Source organism: Mytilus edulis, chromosome 4 (genome assembly GCF_963676685.1).
Source record: "Mytilus edulis chromosome 4, xbMytEdul2.2, whole genome shotgun sequence".
Taxonomy (NCBI): domain Eukaryota; kingdom Metazoa; phylum Mollusca; class Bivalvia; order Mytilida; family Mytilidae; genus Mytilus; species Mytilus edulis.
In genome coordinates this window covers 75,840,041-75,861,310 of record NC_092347.1, presented here as the reverse complement: position 1 = coordinate 75,861,310, position 21,270 = coordinate 75,840,041, and the positions used below count along the sequence as shown (strand labels likewise).

The following is a 21,270-nucleotide window of genomic DNA, read 5'->3' as shown; positions in this document are numbered from 1 at the left end:
ATGATATCATTTTAATACTAAAACCAAAAGTAAGCATTTGCTATGATGAAAGGGGAAAGGCCTTGTACGTTAGAAGTGATAAGTGTAATGCGTACATGGATGTTTATTTTATCAAGGAATTGTACTACTAGTATTAAGTAATATTTACAATTCCTTGATTTTGTAATCACCTGTGTATATATTTTATTAGATAACAAAAAGACTGAAATACATTTTTTGACATGCATTGACAGATATACGATATAAGATTAATATTTAATTAAAAATCTATATCAGTACTCGTGGTCTAGTGGTATCATGCATAGACTACAGACTTAATTGACGAAAATACGCGCGAGTTGGAACCTTTCATTAGTCACTCGTTTTTGAGAAGATAACATATCGTAAGTTAACATGGTGGTCAGTGGATTCTTGACTGACGTCAGAAAAATGGGTTAAAGGTGGTTAAATGATCCGAAAGAAAAGGGTTATTTTATGTTCGAATGCTATTGGTAATAAAAATACCATTCCTTATTCGAAAGTAAATAATTTCAGAAATCAACATAGGCCATAGAAATGTGTAAAATAGCCCAGCACAGAAAAAAATGAAAAGATTACTATCAGTTAGTACAATTATTTCTGTCTCGCTTGGTTCTCCTTCTGGTCATGACTTGTGTTCCCACTATTCTCTAATCTGTGAACCACTTTCATATAGACGATGTGTTTCCATCGGTATTAGTATGCAACCGGGATTTGTTTTCTCTCGGTCGATTTATGACTTTTGAACAGCGGTATACTACTGTTGCCTTTATTATTCATACCCACAGACACGGAAAATTTAAAAACAAATTCTGTGTTCCATTGAAAAATTGAATAAAAAGAAAATATGGCATTTTGTTGAAAAAAATGTTCATGTATGTTATTGAAATAAATGGTTTGTTGTTTAAAAAAGTAAGAAAAGACCCAATAGAAGGAAAACTTTCACAAGAAACCGTAATGTGAGTGGTTTGTCATAACGTATACTCTTTATTCATATTCCTATTCATCCGACTTTGGAGTGGGGGACATGTGACCACTGTCCCCCTAAACCCACCACTGATTTATTGTAAAGTTTGATATCTGTATTTTCAAATTATCAATGATTTACTTACCCCGATTTTAGTGTTTGTCTTCAGGTTTTTTTCAATCATATCAAATGTCTTACTAACTGTAGATTCACTTTCCGCAGTGACCGTAACTTTAACAGTGTAAGGATTTGGGCATTTCAACCACTTTTCGTCTTTGACAATTCCTATTAGACATAAAACTAAACATTTCAACTGTCTATATATGTAAAATGTAAACATTTCTTAAAATGTGTAAAGAATTATAAAAAATGCACTGTCGACAAAGAAAATTTTTATTATTTATTCTAATATTTCCAACTAAAACTGTGATTCGCATACCTACCTGTGTCATTTTATTTTTTTATATTGGGCTGACAGGTTCTTCTTTTTTTGTCGTCGAATATTACATCTAATTACAGAAATTAAGGGCGACTCACCATTATATGTTTATTTTCCCATTATATGTTTATGGAAAATAAATTGTAGTAACGTAGCTACTTCTACCTAATAATCTGACAACGAAGACACAAGTGGGTGTTTTCATGAGATTTTCAATGTCTACATGTAGGTAACCGGATCATATTAAAAGTATGTCAACCATCTTGAACTCACATGACGTGTAGTCACTGTTTTATAATTATTTTATTATTGGAAGGTAAGGTTATCCGCTAATTAAGACTAATTTGAAGCCTAAACAGTTGACGAACAAAGACTGACTTGCAACATTGCAAATAACTCACATTGGACCTTTAAGTCATGTCAGCTGTAAAATGAATATTTTACCTTTTTTGAATCTGTCTTCAGCCGTTTTGAAAGCCTGTGAAATAATAAAATATTAAATTATAACAATTAAACGGTGAATTTGTCCAAAGGACACACACAATGTCCTCGCTTACATATTACGTTAAACAGGGACATCAGAAAGAACAGTTAACATGCTGTTATGTACCGATTATCAGGTTGTCTGCATTTTGATATCGTAAAATATCAGCTGCGAGACATAATATGAAGCTTTTTGTCGAGTATGTGCAGCGAACGAGATCAAAAAGCCTTCATATTATGTCGAGCAGCTGATATTTTACAATATTAATATGCCGATAACCTGATAATCGATTTATCGGGCTGTATTTGCGTCTTTTGGAAGTATTGTCTTAGTTTCACTAGCAACCGGAAGTTGACTTGATAAGTTCGGGTTAAAGTTATCAACGTCGGTTCAAACATGACGTCGCTGATATGTCCAGGTCAAAGTTATTAAGGCCAGGTCAACGTATTTGACGTCACAAAGCCGTGATATGGAGTTTTATTAAGAGCTGAGCCGATTAATATAGACAGTTGGACGACCGATAAAACCAAATATCGTTCTTGATCTGAGATTTGCTGTTATAAGTATTGTGTAGTCTTGACATTTGGTTGAGGCAAATCTAAATTAGAGAATGGAAATAAAAAATCAGCATTGTTTCCATTTGTAAAGAGACAAAACTTTGGAACAGTAAAAGTTACTCCACTAAAACCAAAGTTAGTCTGTTTTTTGTGATAATAAGCATTGTGTATCAGATTCATAATATTTGCTTGAGGCAAACTTCCGTTAGAGAACGGAAACAAAAATTAAGCACGTGTTCAAATAATTAAGAAACACAAGTCTAAAAAGGTAAAAGTGACGCAGCACAAATTAAGATTTGATCTGTGTCTAGTGTTACTAAGCATTGTGTATTACTTTTATAACATTTGGTTGAGGCAAACTAGAGTCAGAGAACGGAAACACGCTGTGAAAAGTACAGACGTACGGACAAACGTACAGACGGACAAAGGAAAATCTTTATGCCTCCTCCGCTAGGGGTCTTCAACATGGCGAGAACATCCCGAATCCGGAGGCAGACTTCAGCTAGACCTTAAATAAAATGAGTACTGGTTCAGTGAAATGGACGTCACACTAAACTCTAAAACATACAAATAAACTAAAATAAAAAAACGCGTACAAGACTAACAAATGCCATAGGCTTTTGACATGAGACAGGCGCAAACATGCGGCGGGGTTAAACATTTTTGTGAAATCTTAGACGTCCCCCTATACCTTTGGCCAATGTAGAAAAATCTAAACACAGCAATACCCACAGTAAACCCAGGTTAAAAGAAGTTCGATTCCGATCCCAGAATAAGTAACAGGAGAAATTAATCAAAATGATAATGATACATAAATTTATAAAGGACTACTAGCAGTTACTCACATGCCAACTTCAGATATCCATTTAACTGATTGAAAGATCATGCTTTCATCATATGAAAATAAAGCACACTCAACCCTTGGAAATTGTCGAAACAAAACAAAGCAAGCAAAGTGTAAATCAAGTTGAACGTTTAAACATGTTATGAAACCAGTAGCAACCACAATCTGTTTTAATACTTAAATTCTAGAAAAAGATGAAATTACCATGACTCATTCAAAACAAGTCATATTAAAATTAAAGTATAAGGAATAGTATGTCCATAATGGACAATTTAAACCTTATAACATAGAAATGTAGTTAACCGGAATAAAGTATCGATGAAGTAGCTTTTACAAGTTGTAAACATATTTATAGTCCCATGAGTACAACCAATTTTGAAAATCAATAAAACTACTTGTTGTGTGTTTAACTGCAATATCATAATAAAAAATGCTTAATAGTCTGACAGCTTTCACACAAAAGGAGTAGTGTTTACATCATGGGATGTAGCATCGCAATTCCATAGCTCTCATATGTCTCCAACATACGGATTCAACATTGTATGGTTGTCAAAAGGTATATTATGTAGGGTTTTTTTCTAAGACAATTTAAAGAGAGAATGACACCGGAGATACATTTATATGCGAAGCAAATTCTTTCTTTAAATTCTAAAATAAATGTCTGTCAATCATATAATTTATTTGTTGAAGCCATAGTTTACTTTATATTTTTTTTGACGAAACGCGCGTCTGGCGCAGAAACAAAATATCGTTCCTGGTATACATAAACTAGAGGCTCATAAGAGCCTGTGTCGTTAACTTGTATTTACTGATGCTTTAGTAATCATGTAAAATAAGGTTTACATCATAATAAATAGTATTAGATATTAGATATTATATTGATATCTAATGTAATAACAAACTAGAGACTCCAAGGAGCCTGTGTCGCTCACATGATATTTTTATTTACAATTGAAATAATGCAATCATGATACTTTTGCTCTAGTTTCAGAGATAGAAGTCAAAAACTGCATTTTTCCCCTATGTTCTTTTTTTAGCCATGTCTGCCATATTGGTTGACAGACAGGTTCACTGGACACATTTTTAAAAACTAAATCCTCTTATGCTTATTTGTAGACAGGTTTTGTTAAATTTGTCTCAGTTGTTTCAGGCGAAGAATTTGTAAACGATTACAAAAAATTACGAAAAATTTACTATAAGGGCAATAACTTCTAAATGGATCGAATGACAATTTTCTTCATTCGACTTATTTGTATATCTTACTTTCCTGAACATTATTGCTGTTTACAGTTTATCTCTATCTATAATAATATTCATGATAATAACCAAAAACTGCAAAATTTCATTAAAAATACCAATTCAGGGGCAACAAACCACCAAGGGATTGTTAGATTCGTCTGAAAATTTAAGGGCGGATAGATCTCTACCTGATGAATATTTTCACCCCCTGTCAAATTTGCCTTTAATGCTTTAGTTTCAGTATAAGCCAAAATATTTTTTTATCCCTATGTTCTATTTTAGCCATGTCGTCCATGTTGGTTGGCAGGCGGGGTCATCGGACACATTTATAAACTAGATACCCTAGTAATGATTGTGGCTAAGTTTGGTTAAATTTGAGCCATTAGTTACAGAGAAAAAGATTATTGTAAAATTCAATAGACGACAATTGATATCTTATGTAAAACAAATATTAAAGAACTTAACTATATACTTAACATTAGCTGATAAACTACGATGCCTATTTTGAACATTTATATGAATGTCATACTCTGCATTTTATCTAATATTGTACTATGTATAAGAGTGATAAGTGTAGTTAAATATAGTTGAATGTAGTTATATGTCTATTCGTGTGCTATGGTGCATATAAAACTAATTTGTCACACTTTGTATATATCCCATAAGCTGTACTTGCTTTGGGACTAACGCATAAATATTATCATTGATGATGAAACGAAAAGCCATCCATAACTCTTATATAATTATCGGTTTCGTTAAATCAACTACATACATTGTTGTATGATAAAACAATCTAGATTTATTTTGAGTAGAATTTCTGAATATATTGTACATGTATTGGATGAGTAAAATTCACTAAGTATTTAGCTAAAATAATCATGAATTGTACAGTACAAAATGTAAAACTGAAATGGCGGTTTATTGATGTTACCCGAGCAAACGGTCCAATAAAGGCTTAATTGAAAATATATGTTAAACACTTCAAGCTAAAATATATAATGTTTACCTTTAAAACTTTGCAGTCTTTTTCGTAAATGACAAAATCCACCTCTTTTAGATTGTGTAAATTTCTCTCGATGTCATACTTATGTACAATTTGGAACATAATTGCAGCTACAACATCAGGTGGATACAAATTCTTTCCCGTCCCAAGAGATGGAAAGGATATCGATGATAATTCTCTCAAATCCGCTTCTCGGAGACACCTATAGACGAATTCAGCTAATGTCTACAACATATAAAATTAGGTTTGCTATATCTCTATACTACACCTTATTTCAAAGAATTATGCTAGTGCGAAGTTATTTTATTAAATGATAAAGTATTGTTGAAGTTGTTTGTAATTAGTTGCATAAACTACTCTGGTGTTAAGTTTCTGACATCTGTTAGATATTTTACTGTAAGTGTTCAATTTAAAATAAACATTGGACTCGAATCACTGAATAATTTTGATTTTATACGAATATGCAAAAGTTGAAGTTTAAACATTTCTCTGCATGAAAAATCAAATGTAACCTGCAGGTAGGTTGGTCCATTTAAGTTAAACATTTGTTGGCTTGGTCACTCAACTATAAGTGTCATTTTCGTCTGTTGACACCTTTACGATTTTTTCTCAGTACCCTTTTGTTTTTATAAAGGGACGTAACACCACTACTAACCGTGTATGAAATAAGCCCCGCCTCCCTTACTTTATATGGAATATTAAGGGACGACACTCCACTACAAACTTGTATGTGATAAGCCCGCCTCCCTACTAACCTAATATGAAATATACACGGTCTCCACGAGGGTTTTTTTAACCACATTCATTCCCAGAAATGTATAGGATTGGGGTGGTGCCTGTTAAAAATACGGATGTGTTCAAGTTTCAATTTACCAGCTTAACCGTATTGTTGTACCGTATATGACAAGTGTGAGTCTGTGTGACCAACTTGTTAGGTACATAATTGTACCAAGAGAACGAGCGACGTATTGGACAAGTGTGTTAACTTGAAGGGTGCATAAATGTTCCGGGAGACAAGTTTGTTCCTGACCCAGTACTATTTGTACCAGTTGTATATATTAAAAGAAGAATAGTTTATAGATAGTTTATTATAGATCGCAGTTGTATATATCTTAGTTCATTGATGTAAATTAATGAATACAGTTTACTTGTTATATATTTTGTGAATAGAACAATTTTGGAACTACATTGTAGTATCAAAATGCTAACGAACTCGTTCTAAAATAGAAATAGACACGCTTACCCTGTGTACACGTAACACTGTTATGGTTTATATAAATCTGTAACTACACTGTATAGTTAATTTTCAGGATAAATTTAGCCATGCTTAAAATGATACACCCCTTCAGTAGACGGAGCAAAAAGTACAAAACATATTTCCCTTTCTTAATGTCTTTAGCTTTTAATATATGCGACATTTGGTCCGAATACGCTTTTTGTAGTCCAAACCTGCCTGTTATTTTTTTATGTTCAAATTATGCATATGGATAACAGCAACCACATCAAAAATAACATAATTCGACAACAACTTAATTTTGAACGTAGAATGCAGTCATTTGCTTTAAATTTTAAAATCTGCGCATCCGAATTTACCTTCACTATAGATAGGAACGTTCAAAAACTCAAATTTTGAAATTCAATGATGAACAAATATGAAGAAAAATAGACCTAAAAGGAATAGTCAAAATAAGCTTAAGTCATCTTTACATGTTCGAGTTGATACCTCAGTTAAAATATATATATTTGATTTGATTATGAATTAATTCAACAAAGGCCTTACACTTAGTGTGTAAATTGTCAGCAAGATTTAACTATATATGTGAAAACAATAGTTACAACTACACATGGTCTAAGACTTACAACAAGTAGCTCACTGTTGAAAGCTAGAAAGGCTTACCTGATTTCCCCAGGACGCAAGTGAACCGTGAAAGACAAATTTACACTTTAAGTTATATCCCCTTGAAACAACTACTTCCTTAGAATTCAGTTGTGTGTGCCGTCGCTGTCCCATAATCTCCGTACACTCATCCTGAATGTTTTGACCAGCTGCAAGCAGTATTGACTTGGACACCACTCCATTAATTAGTGTAAGATTTTCATTCGCACTATTGACAATTGCATCCCTCTGCGAATAAATTTTAAATTTTGTTATGAAAACTCATTGCTTTTTTTTTCTTTCTTTTGTTAACGTTATACATGTATACTTTCCTTCAGTTTGTTGTCAATCATTAGACATTTCACAGAGGAACATCCCAACTTACTCTTAATTTTTTTTCGTAACCATATTTTGACCTATTTATTATAATTTCTCAGCGATTTTAATTTTAATGCATATGTTTATGACAAAAAACCACCACTGTTTACTTAAAAAAGTTAATTTGGATTTCTCAGTTGTAAATTTCCTTTGACTCTAAATATTTAGAGTGCATTTTCAGTACGTCAAATAAGAACATCTTTGTTTTTTTATCTTATTCCATATCTTTTAGCATTTCATTCTTAAAACTTTTATAGCATTGATATCAATTTTAAACTAGAGGCTCTCAAAAACTTTTGTCGCTCACCTGATTCTTCTTTGGTTTTGAAAATCATGATAATTTATATTAAAACCAAAACAGATACCCTAACGATGATTGAGGCAAACTTGGTTAAGTTTGGGTTATTAGTTTAATCAAAAGCAGAAGTCTTTTGTAAAGTTTACAGCAATTAACAACAAATTTATTAATATTGTAGAAAATGACTTCATAAGGAAAATGACAAATCAGCTACTTAATAACAACATTTGGTCAGCACATAGAATGAAGAAAAAAGTGTTGAAAACTGATTACTTTAGTGAATTTTCTGTAAGAACCATAACTTTGCACAAATTTATTAGACAAGAGAAAACTTGATAGGTACTGTCATGATCAAACAATATTCAAATAAAAAATCAATATCTTCAAGCCTGAAGAAAAAAAAGTGGTAAAATGATTTGCCGTACAGACAAACAGTCAGTGAAAACACATATTTTGGTTTTAGTGTTAAGTAACTCTCTCACTGTCTAAGGCATTTAAAAGTTTTTCACCTTTACTTTAATGAGTTAAATTTAAAACAAAATAGTATTATGCAATATATTTCGCAGAAATGCGACAGTCTTATTATTACCATCTTCGCTAGCCAAGTCTTCCGATCCACTCTCCTCCTCTCCACAGAGGAGGGGAATGTATAATAACCCTTGACTAGCGAAGATGTATTATTACATGTTTACTTTTATTTCAAGTTGATGAGACCCCGCCTTCATGGAAATCTAAATTTACAGAAAATGTATACTTTCTGTCGTAATGGTTTTTATTTGATTTGAAAAGCAGAGACAAACCTACCTTCATTTTTGCCATTTCTCCAGTTTTAACAGTTATTTTTATCCTAGGTGGACGACCTAACAAATTCAATAAATAGTCATTACAAAGCCAAAAGTCAAGTCGACAAGATCTAACATATTAACTTTATCATGTTTATTCATCTTCGCTAGCCTAGCTTTACGATGTAGTCACCTCCGAAAATGTGAAGTGGAGGAAACTGGATTGTAATCCCTGGCTTTCGGAGATGATCACTATTATATAAAAGTAAAACTGATACCAACATTTTAGAATAGAAATAATAAAATATACGGAGTAAACTCAAACGTTTCATACGTATGTCATCGTAGCAACTAAAATGTTGATGTGGTTCATACATGTTTCTTGTTTCTCGTTGGTTGTCTCGTTTGAATGGTTTTACACTATTTATTTTGTGTGGCCCTGTGTAGCTAGCTGTTCGGTGTGAGCCAAGGCCCCGTGTTTGAAGACCATACTTTCACCTATAATGGTACACGTTTACAAATTATGACATGAATGGGGAGTTGTCTTATTGGCACCCATGCCACATTTTCATATATCTATTGACAACATTTCATATAATTAATATTTAAAATGAGCAATATTTTCAAGAGCGCTCTTCAGGCAATTTTCAATATAATTAATATTTTCAAGAAACAAAACTCATTGAAAATAATTGAACTGCACAGATGTCGAACTCGACCAAGACATTGCTGATATAAAGTTATGGCAATAATTGTACACTTACGAGCGCTGACGATGCAATTTTCCATATAGTTAATGTTTCAGGGGCATAAATCGTTTAAAATAAATAATCGGTACTGATTTTCAAATTAAGCGAAGACATCTCTGATATAAACCTATGATATAATAATAATTTATATGATAAACCTATAAAAAAAAATCGGGCAATAATTGTTCACATGTGAGCGCTGAGAAAACCGGACGGCATTTCTATGACCCCGGTTTGGATTATCCAAGAAATTGGGGCTTAAAGACATGTTTATATTCAGCATGGCTAATACCCTTTACATTACATTTTTGTTAAGTTAAAATCAAAATATGTTTATCATTGAACCCTTCGGACCTGCATGTGATCCCATTTTTAAACCGGTTCCCAAATCAAGTCTAAATACACGGTGTGTTCAGCGTAACAAAAACCGCCCAATTTAAAAAAAATTTTTAAATTAAACAAAGTTTAATTTTTGATACTTTTGACCTTAATGTGAACCACGTCGACAACGGTCGAAAATTATAAATCTATAAACATTGTTATATTCGGCATATTAACGAATACAAAAATGAAATCAAACAAAGCTTATTTTTGGACACTTTGGATCTCAATGTGCACCAATTTGATAACAGGATCCCAAAATCAAAATCTAAATACATGGTTAGATTCAATATATTAAAGAACGTGAAGTATTCAAGAGATTTTAAACAAGTGAAACTGCGAGCTACTGCCTACTGATGATACCCCAGACGCAATTGTGTATTTTTGATAGTGTAAAAATATGTAAAAAGTAAAATCACAAAAATACTGAACTTAGAGGAAAATCAATTCAGAAAGTCCATAATCACATGGCAAAATCAAATAACAAAACGCATCAAAAAGGAATGGACAAGAACTGTCATATTCCTGACTTGGTACAAGCATTTTCAAATGTAGAAAATGGTGAATTAAACCTGGTTTGATAGCGCTAATCTTCTCACTTTGATGACAGTCTCATCAAATTCCGTTATATTTACATTGATGCGTTAACTAAACAGACACAATAAATAGAATAGTCAGAATATGGGTACATCAGTTACGTATAACAATTTTAAAAGGAACAATTTAACAGAACACAAAAACATCTATCTACAAACACATTCATTGATTTGTGTGTCTGACGTCAGAAAATTTTATACGTCACATAGATTTGTCGTTCAATGTGCATACAAACAATTTTAAAATTCTCCTAGGCAATGTTAGCATACAGGGTTAAAAAAAAACAAAAGTATGTAAGAATAAATTTCAGAAATAGACCGAAATTTAAACTAGTCCAAAAGTTATATATAGAATTTATAAGAATCCACAAATAGCTAATTCCACTACGCGATTGAATGATTTTTACGTTTGTGGTTCAACGTATGTTGTAATTCATAATAGAAATATATCATAATGACATAAAATAGAACAATATCATACTGACGGGATCTTTTAAAGTACAGAGTCACGTTATAAGAACCAAAGAAATACAAAAAGTCGCATATACAAAACACACCACCAACAAATGAAAGACAATACAAACACATTGACGAGATGGATAAGTACCGAGCCACGCCAAACGGATATCACATAAAACTATTCAACAGTAAAAGTAATATTATAAATAGAGCAAAAACAAGTGTTCAGCATCACCACGGTATAGCCGACTTATATAAACACTGAAACATGAAAAATGATGTTGTTCCTTAAAAAGATGCGATGATTATATTAATATGACGGATGAATGGACTGTCGAACCGAATAAGGAATAAGCAATGTATACAATGTATCAAAAAAAATGTTGTGAGCCCCTTTTACCTAAACTTAACCCCAAAACTCAATCATAAGCTTCCTTTTTAATATAAATGAAAATCATTGATAAAAAAATTATTCACCTGTACAATAGGATACTCCTTGGGTCTAAAAAGTAAAACTACTTTAATTAATAACGGAAATTTTGCTGTCTAGATAATATTATAAATCTATTTAAAATCCATTGTGACAAATGTATGATTGCAGTAATCTTAATACAGAATAATGTTGGTCTTAGCTTTGCTACACAATTGCTTCACCAAGTATTAAGTGCATATATCTGCATGTTTTTTTTTCCTTCTAAATCACAATAATTAAACTGGTATTGTTGTTAATACTTAACAATCGCAATAATAATAGACAAATTGATTTCTCAATTTACAAAAGTTTTACGCAAAGTCGGAGTGCAATTGTCAAATACTGGCAAAAATATGACCAAACATTTGGAATTGAAGGTTTTGTATCAAACCGGACAGGTATAATGGAAATTAGATAAATTGAAAATCATATAATTATTTCAGTTTTATTTAAAAGTGGTTACTTCATGGAGTAAGAACCAGGGTTATATAATCGAATGTAAAAAAGATATTCTTGAGAAGAACATTTATTATTTCATGTATTAACAATAATGTCGAATGGAATTGGAAATCATTATTCTTTGCTTCCTCTGCAAAATTTCACATCGTCAAATTTAATGATGTTTAGAATAACAAAACAGAACCAAATATGTCCTTCAAAATCACCAGACTTGATTACATCTTTTCTATACTAGTTTCTTACTAAGATGTCAACATCAATTATACATATACATGTAACCGATATAAAGATTTGTAAATCTTCTGTTGTAAACATCTACACGATCATTAGGAATTGATGTTATCAACACTACATATACACTTACTTGTTTGTTCGGCAACTTTATGTACAACCTTAGAAGCTCTTTCAAATGTCTCTCGATTAGGTTCAAGAATGTAAAGTGGGGATGAAACACAGTTCCTGCTCCAAGCCATCAAAAACTCTTTCAAGAATTTCTGACATGGCCATCCTTGCTTGGTAAGTTCATTTAAGAACAGAACAAGTGGCATGTCCGACTTTGGTTTCTCCGACGGTTTTTTCTTATAAAACGTGTCTAGGATGGAGAAAACAGTATGTTTTTCTTTCCCATCACTTTTCCAGGCAGGTATGTAAAGTATTACACCATAACTTTCTTGATGATAGAAACAATCACCCAACGATGACTCATCTATAATATGTGAAAGGAAAATAGTAATCATCGAAGTGTTTAATTAATAAGCACTAATCAAAGAACACTTGGAACACAAGGAAGTTATTAACGACCTTGACTGGCAATACAGCCATCGCACAGTCGGTTATCAATAGAACGTCTTTTCAATACTATTTAGGTAACACGTGTCAACTCTGCAAAGCATTTAACATGATCTCAAATTTCGTCAAAGTAATTGGTTTATTTGTTTTCAAAATGTAATGACATTCCGAAAGTAGACTAAATATTTTATACATGCTACAGGTTTGTGATTGCCGAATTTATGAGCTGAGCGTGAACCCTTGCTTGGAAGGTTTTCTTCCGAATGTGTCTGACGTCTTTATTGAATGAGCACTGTTTCATATTAAGTCTTAGATATATAAATGACTTTATAAGTTATTATATACTCTTGGCTTTGAACTAACTTTCATCAACTGCGAGTCCTCTCAGATCTGTACGTGTGTCTTCAGTGTTTTTGTAAAAGAGGGACGAAAGATACCAAAGGGACAGTCAAACTCATAAATCAAAAACAAACTGACAACGCCATGGCTAAAAATGAAAAAGACAAACAGAAAAACAATAGTACACATGACACAACATAGAAAACTAAAGAATAAACAACACGAACCCCACCAAAAACAAGGGGTGATCCGGAAGGGTAAGGAGATCCTGCTCCACATGTGACACCCGTCGTGTTGCTTATGTGATTACAAATCCGGTAAATAGTCTAATTCGGTAGGTCACATTCATGAAAGGGAAGGGGATTGTAGTTACGACGTAAGGAACATATCCGATATCATTTGTGAAACGGTTATTCCATAACGGTCAACCAACTCGTAATTGCGTCCGTAAAATTTACGAAGGGATGATTTCAACTTCACCATTTGGAACTCTTGGTTTCATAGCTTCCTTGTGAGTAGTAACCCTCTATCAAGAAAATCATGATAGGAAATGCAAGCACGGGAATATCGTATCAATTGGGAGATATATACCCCGTATGGAGGTACTGCTGGAATATTGCTACTTAGAAATGGAAAGTTCACAATTGGAAAGTTGAAATCATCTCTTTTGTCGTAAAGTTTTGTTTTCAACCGACACTCATTGTCAATTTCTAGATGTAAGTCAAGATATGAAGCCGACTTAACTGTATCTGTAGTATCCTTTATCTCCAATTCGATGGGATAGATGCGTTCCACATAGTCACCAAATTTTGAATTGTTTAGTGAAAGAACGTCATCTATATAGCGGAAAGTAGAGTTAAAGGATCTTGCTAACTTCTTATCTTTCTTCTTGAGAAGTTCCTGCATGAAGTCAGCCTCATAATAATAAAGAAACAAGTCGGCAAGTAGAGGGGCACAATTTGTTCCCATTGGGATGCCGACAGTCTGTTGAAAAACACGTCCTCCGAACGTTACAAATATGTTGTCAATCAAGAAATCAAGCATCTTGATAATATCGGTTTCAGAGAATTTTTTGTTTGAATCAGAGTGATTCTTTACAAAGTATGATTTATCCCTCCCTAAGACAAGATACTTGTATCTACGTTGGCCATTCTTTTTTATGAAGCAAAGTAATACCAACTCTTTCAATTTGTCTTTTAGTTTGGAATGTGGAATACTTGTGTAAAGAGTAGAAAAGTCAAATGTTTTAATACTGTTACACGATGAAAGAGAGTTAGATTGTATGTACTCTAAAAGATCTTTGGATTTTTTAAGTATCCACATCTGATTCACGCCACCTCTAGAATAGGCAGTTTCACAATAACTTTGAAGCCTGTCCTTGATTGCTGATAAAATAGATGTTAATAATTAAGAAAGAGGTTTCGTGGAGCACTTGGAAGACCCAGCAATATACCGTTGTTTGTAAGGACACTTATGTAGTTTAGGTATCCAATACAGTGATGGAAGATCCAGTTCTTCATCTTTGGTTGAAATACTGGTTTGAAATATTGGTTTGTAAGTTGTCTTTGCGCTTGTAATCAATCTCGCAGGTAAGCTCTTTCCAACTGATTTTGAAACATCTTATGTTGTGCTGTTACACCGCTGTTCCATACAAGGGGCTTGTTGGGCGTCAGAAAATATGTTTTACCATGCATTATTTTGCATTTGCCTGTCCCAAGAAATGAGCCTGTAATTCATTGGTTGTCGTTTGTTGCCACGTTTATTTTTCACTCATTGTCTTGTTCACAAATTAAGCTAAGGCCTATTGTTTTCTAGTTTGAAAAGTTTTACGTTCGTCATGTCGTAACCTTTTATAGCTTCCTACACGATATATATTTGCTCATAATTGAAGGTCGTACTACGAAATATAGTTGCTTACTTCTACGTCATTTGGGTTGGTGTAAAACTTGTCTCATTGGTAATCAGATAGCATTATGGATTGGAGTTATTTAGTGTTGAAACATTCTGTGTACCTAATTCAAGTCATTTGCTGTGTCCTAACAATATGGACATTTATTTTTTTTTAAATGCAAACTCTCCGCAAGAGGCTACGAACTTACAATATTTTGAACATCAAACATGTTTGGTCCAAACAATGGATATTTGTAATTTAAATCATAAGAAAAAGGGAACTAAGTATCAAGTGCTCACATATTATTAGTTAAACAGTGTGCAATTGTCCTAATACGAGATTTTATCGACCCGATAAATTCCGTATTAGGACAATCAACACTGTGTAACGAATTTATACTAATTTTGTTATATTACATATTATTATATTCAAATTCAATAAAAGGACAATATCAACCAAATATATTTTAGATATTTAATCTAAAACTGTAAAAATAAATAAAATATTTGGACTATTTAAAGCAACTCAAGTTAATTGTTTTTTTATTAGATCAGCGGTATAAGGGAGATAATTTCAATTGACGTAATAAATAACGGAGATAATTCCAATTGACGTGATAACAAATTGTACTGAAATTTGTAAGGACAGTATCAGCCAATCAAATTGCGAGAAATTACTCTAAATCAGGATAATCACTGTCAAGCTACTTACAAAAATATAGTTATCTTCTTCAGTAGTTTTTAAGAGGATCAAATGACAAATATGTTTTCATTCAACAAGTTAAAGATCCAAGTATCGGCAAGCAAGAAGTGCATGGCTGTCCAACAGATCAAAATACGCTCACAGGTTACTATTCACCAAGTCATTTTGCACACGTTTACATCTACTGGAGAAAGCAGTGACTCAAATTTTCATCCTAATTCAAATCATAGAATAATTAAAGTTTCGGCGAACTAGAAGTAAAGTGCCCGACAGATTTAAACATGTCACCATTCACCACTGTCAAAATGTTGAACAAAAATTGATGTTTTTTTAGACTGTGGTTTCTTAGAAGTGTGCCTAAAATATTTGTTGGAAAACGAACGAACGGAAAGGTGACACTGTTAAATAGTCATAATGTTAAGAGTTGATAGGGGTATAATTTCATTCGGATAAGGGTAAAGTCCTACCCTACAGATTATTGAGAGGAACCAATACAACCACGACTAACACGTTAGAAGACGGTTCTTCTACTTACCTCGAAAATGATAATTCAGAGAAAACAAATTATTTTGCCAGAAACCACAAAAAAATGTTTTGTGTTTGTGAAATCCTTTCTGAAAAAAACCTATAACATGAATTAAATTATATTGTTTAATAGTTAATTTAGTTGCATCATTAAATAATAGATACATGTATTACCTTTGACTTGTATATGAAACACAACAGACTCTTTCCACAACAATCGGCCATCTTCTGCGTTTATTATCTGAATAAAATTACTGCTTGGAAATTTCCATTCATAGCAAAGCATTTCTCTTCTCAGGTCTAAGTCGGCACTTTTCCATGGGGTTTTAATTTCTTCTGTATTCACACTGCACGATATATTCTTGGTCAGATGCTCGACATGTTCTTGTATGGTTTTTCTTCTGTCATCTGTTTGATATGTCTTCACTTTTGTACAAACATTTTTTACCAAATAGCATAGTTCTTTAACAGCTGCTTGGACATCTTCGGGATCACCTTTTACAATCCACCCATATCTGCCACCTTGATTTTCCTTTTCGGTAAAACTAACAGCATACGCATTTTCAATAGTATGATGGATCACTGTAAAATAATGTTTGCAAAACTCACGGTTTTTATAGTCAAAAATCTCGACAGCTTTTGTTATGGGCAAGATTTTCTTGATGTCTTTTGAAAATTGAAACTGCTTATCAAAAGTATATGTACAATGAAGCATGGTACCGGATGGATCCAACCTAATGTCAAGCTTTTGTTCACACACAGAAAGTAAATTCGAAATTTTGTGTTTGGTCTTCAGGGAAGAAAAGTACTTTTCAGGTAGGGCGGGAAACGATTCTGTTTTGATAACTCTTTTGAACGTTTCACAGCTGCAAAGAAGATTGACTTCAGATTTGGAATATATTTTCACAGATTTTTTACTATTGCAAATGTACCATGCACATCGAATATTCGATAGGTTATAGTTAAGCTCTTTATTCACATATCTATAAACAGGCTCCCTACATAGAAACTCAAACTCTTCGGAATTGAAAAGGAACTCTGATGAAAACAATTCTGATTTTCGTTTTTCAATCAACTGCCTAATATCGCTCTCAAACTGTATCTTTCTACTTGCCTCTACGAAGTGTAGGTGAATAGAAATTCCATATTGCGGCTCCTTCTTTAAAGTGATATGTTCATTTTTTAAAATTTCCCGGTCAAACATCCTGTGTAAATATATTAATGACTGCTCTTCTTGGGATAACAGGATTTTAGTGGTAGTAAGTTTAACCCAGGAACGGGATAAGTCGGTCTTTGAATCTTTTTGTCTAGTATCAATTGTAGTTTGACTCATTTTCTGTTCAATTTCTAGACAAATTTTGGTGACGATCTGATCAGTTCCTACAATCCAAATTCCATCATTATTTTCTGCACGATAAAATTTTATTTCACTCGAACTATATGTTGAGTAATAAGGTTCAGGATATTGAGCTTTAATGGATTTACAACCGAAGGTAAACCCTAACAAAGATCCGTAGATCTTTGATTCAAACTCACCAAACACGCACCCACGTTTTGCAAAGTAATTTATTTCACCATTTTCAGCAGGGACGTTATAAACATAAATGTTCTCTTTCTCAAGATTTTTTTTAACCGCATCAAATTTTGTTTCCAGTATGTATCTTACACAAATTCTTGTCTCTTCGTCTTCTAGAAATTCGTTTGGTAGGATATTGACAATGGGCGTCCTAGAATCTGTAAAACAGAAGTATTGCACTTTACTGGTTACACATATAAAGTTGCTGGTGTGTTTTGTATATGCGACTTTTTGTGTTTCGTTGGTTCGTATAACGTGACTCTGTACCTTAAAATAGTAGCCTTTTAGCATGTTATTGTTCTAATTATATGTCATTATATTATTTTTCTATTATAAATTTAAAAAAAGTGGAACCACAAACGTCAATTGTTTTAATTACGTAGTGGAATGAACCATTAATGGATTCTTATAAATTCTATAGAACTTTTGGACTATTTTAAATCTCGGCCTATTTCTGAAACTAGTTATTACATTCATTTGATTGTTTAACCCTGTATGCTTACATTTTCCATGTTGTTTGTATAAACATTGAACGACAAAAATATGTGACGTATAAATTTTCTGACGTCAGACACGCGAAATTTTTCTTTTAAAATTGTATCACGATGATGACTGCTGTACCCATATTTTGACTATTTGATTTATTATGTCTGTTTAGTTCAAGTGACATTGAAAATTAAACAGAATTTGATGACATTGTCTTACAAAGTGAGAGGTTTGGCGTTTTAAAACCAGGTTTAATCCACTATTTTCTACATTTGAAAATGCCTGTACCAAGTCAGGAATATGACAGTTGGTGTCCATTCGTTTTTGATGTGTTTTGTCATTTGATTTTACCATTTGATTAGGGACTTTCCGATTTGATTTTCCCCTGAGTTCAGTATTTTTGTAGTTTTCCTTTTTTTTCATGCTATAGTTCACTAAAAGCAAATTTATTAACGCATACGCCTTAAATATGGGAAATAAGTTTATTTTTTAGAACGATCATGACTTAGACCATCTCAAGAAACCTTAGTTTAAATTGTAAAAGACAAAATATGCACGTAACTACATGTATTCACATTACTTTTAAAAACGTTATTTTTAGCAGGCATCTACGATCTGTGATGGCACTGAAAAAAGAGTAACTTTTATTTTCTGAAAAACGTCCTTATACGGAAGCGTATTAGCCCCACACTACTTTTTTATTTAATATTTCTTCCTATGGTTGCGTTTAACAAAAACCTTTGCAAAATATGATAACACAAACCTTTGCGATATAACGGAAACATTTGTTTTATTTTATTTCTGATTTAAACTTCAAAGGAAGCAGCAGTTATTAATGGAGGAGGCTGCATATACTAAAATGCATCTCCCTTTGAACCTTCTGCAAAGTAAAATGCTTGATCATGTTATTGACTAGTAATGAGCAGGATATTAGATATAAGAAAATGTGGTCTGAGTGTCAATCAGACAACTCTCCATTCAAGTCACAATTTGTAAAAGTAAACCATAATAGGTTAAATTAGGGTCTTCAACACGGAGCCTTGGGCTAACACCAAACATCAAGCTGTTTAGGGCCCCCAAAATCATATACATGATAATGCATGTATATCTTATGCAAAGAAAATTGAGTAAATTAAGTTATACCGAAGAAAATAAAAAAAATCAACCCTGCTGATATAGCTATAGCAAAATATAAATTCACTTCCAAAGTAAATATGCGTTTGAACATTGTGTTAGGTTGGTTAGATTCTAAAAAGCTACTCTTTAGCAATAAATGTATAAAATTAAAATGTTTTATTATTAAAACTTTGTTCTATCCATTCAAATTGCTACCCAAGCATCTTAAAGTTACCTCACTAGATTGAAATGAAAATTCCCTTTTTCTTTCATCTACGGAAGCGTATAGCTATGATATAAGGCAACAAGTCAAAAGCACCAACAACAAAAAGATATATTTTCGCTTCCATATCTACCAAGGAATCTCTATCGCATTCTGAGATTTAAGATTTCAAACTACGTAAGATTTAATATATCATCGACTTTTTAGTTTAGTATTAATATGACAGATCTCGTCATTCGATGTAAAATGTGACCGCTATATCCCATACTACTTGTTTGTTTGTTATGTTTTGCCTATAAACTAATTCTTTGATTAAATCGTAGCAATTGTCGATCGGTTGTCAACTGATAAGCCAGTTTATATATACAGTTTCTGCATATAAATAAATCAAAATACCACATTTTTTCTTAATTTCATATTTTGCCAATAAAGGTATGATTTGATAAACATTTCTTCTTCCTTGAAATACAACAATTTTCAGAATGTACATCACTTTATTTTGAATAACGGATAATTTCGTAGAAATCTTGTTATTCGAGTAATATAAAATATCACGAATGTCAATTTACAGTAAAATATAGAACAAATAATATAAACGATATCAACAGAGACATTGTGACTGCTGTTTTGGTGGTAAAAATTTAAAGTATTGTCATCCAACAGTTTTTGTATAGCTTGACCTTACGATAGCTATTATATTCTCCTCTTTTTTTATTATCTTAACCATTGTTAAAACTCTTGGTCAGTCAAGACGTTTTTCATCATATATAATAATGGGTTTTAGCCAATAAACGAACAAAACATTTTTTCAAACTTTACAAATTTACTAGTCTCCGATGGTGTATTGTTGTATAAACACATAGAAACGCTAGAAACTATACGATCAAAAGAAACAAGACAATCATAGCCAAATTCATCAATGGTTAACTACCTTTTTCTAATGATGGGAAATTATAAATAAGTGGTTAAAAGTGTTACGAAAGATTGTAATTTATTGGATTGTAACAAATAACATAAAATATTTTCTAATTTTTAATGTTGAATCTACTATGAAAATGACTTTACATTTAACCTGTAATCTTACCAGGTTTTGGAAATTGTAGCTGTTGAGATCCTGATGGTTGGATTGGGCATTGCTGCAAAAATTGTCCTGGTATGAGTCTACTCTTTGTGTCAGAAGAAGCCCTGGATGTTTTTCCCTGTGAAATAAAGAATTAAAAATAAAACTACTCAAAAAGTCTTAAAAATGTGAGTGCTACATTTGAATCATTGTTAAAGTAACGAAATTAAATTACATCAGTAAAATAAACATTAATGAAATCTTATGCAGAGCCTTTCCTTAAACTAAGTATTGTCATCAGCTTGTGCGTGTCTCTGATTCTCCACACCTTTTTTGACACTTTTTGAATCTAAAATTGATACTTTAATGTCATACTTATTACTTATTTCTGCTGTAGTATTTCAGATATCTATCAAATATAATTGTCCTTAGTTGAAGCTGAAAGTATTGTTTCCATGGATTTCTTATGTAACATAATCGGACTCTGATTTCTTTTGAACTGTGTTTTACCATATGTTTTGTTGGGTGCTTGTTTGATATGCATGGGCTAGAAGTATAGTGG

General features: G+C 32.5%; 1 protein-coding gene across 1 annotated transcript in view; it reads right to left on the bottom strand.

The window, feature by feature from the left end:
- The window catches only part of LOC139521528 (uncharacterized), a 45,046-nt gene that overhangs the window by 8,311 nt on the left and 15,465 nt on the right, over positions 1 to 21,270 (bottom strand). The window contains exons 5-12 of the mRNA XM_071315004.1: positions 20,733 to 20,847; positions 16,422 to 17,981; positions 12,366 to 12,707; positions 8,908 to 8,963; positions 7,449 to 7,676; positions 5,555 to 5,776; positions 1,869 to 1,902; positions 1,131 to 1,270 (exon numbers count right to left, since the gene is read on the bottom strand). Of these exons, the coding sequence (XP_071171105.1) occupies positions 1,131 to 1,270; positions 1,869 to 1,902; positions 5,555 to 5,776; positions 7,449 to 7,676; positions 8,908 to 8,963; positions 12,366 to 12,707; positions 16,422 to 17,981; positions 20,733 to 20,847 (2,697 nt within the window). The remainder of the gene's footprint in view (positions 1 to 1,130; positions 1,271 to 1,868; positions 1,903 to 5,554; positions 5,777 to 7,448; positions 7,677 to 8,907; positions 8,964 to 12,365; positions 12,708 to 16,421; positions 17,982 to 20,732; positions 20,848 to 21,270) is intronic.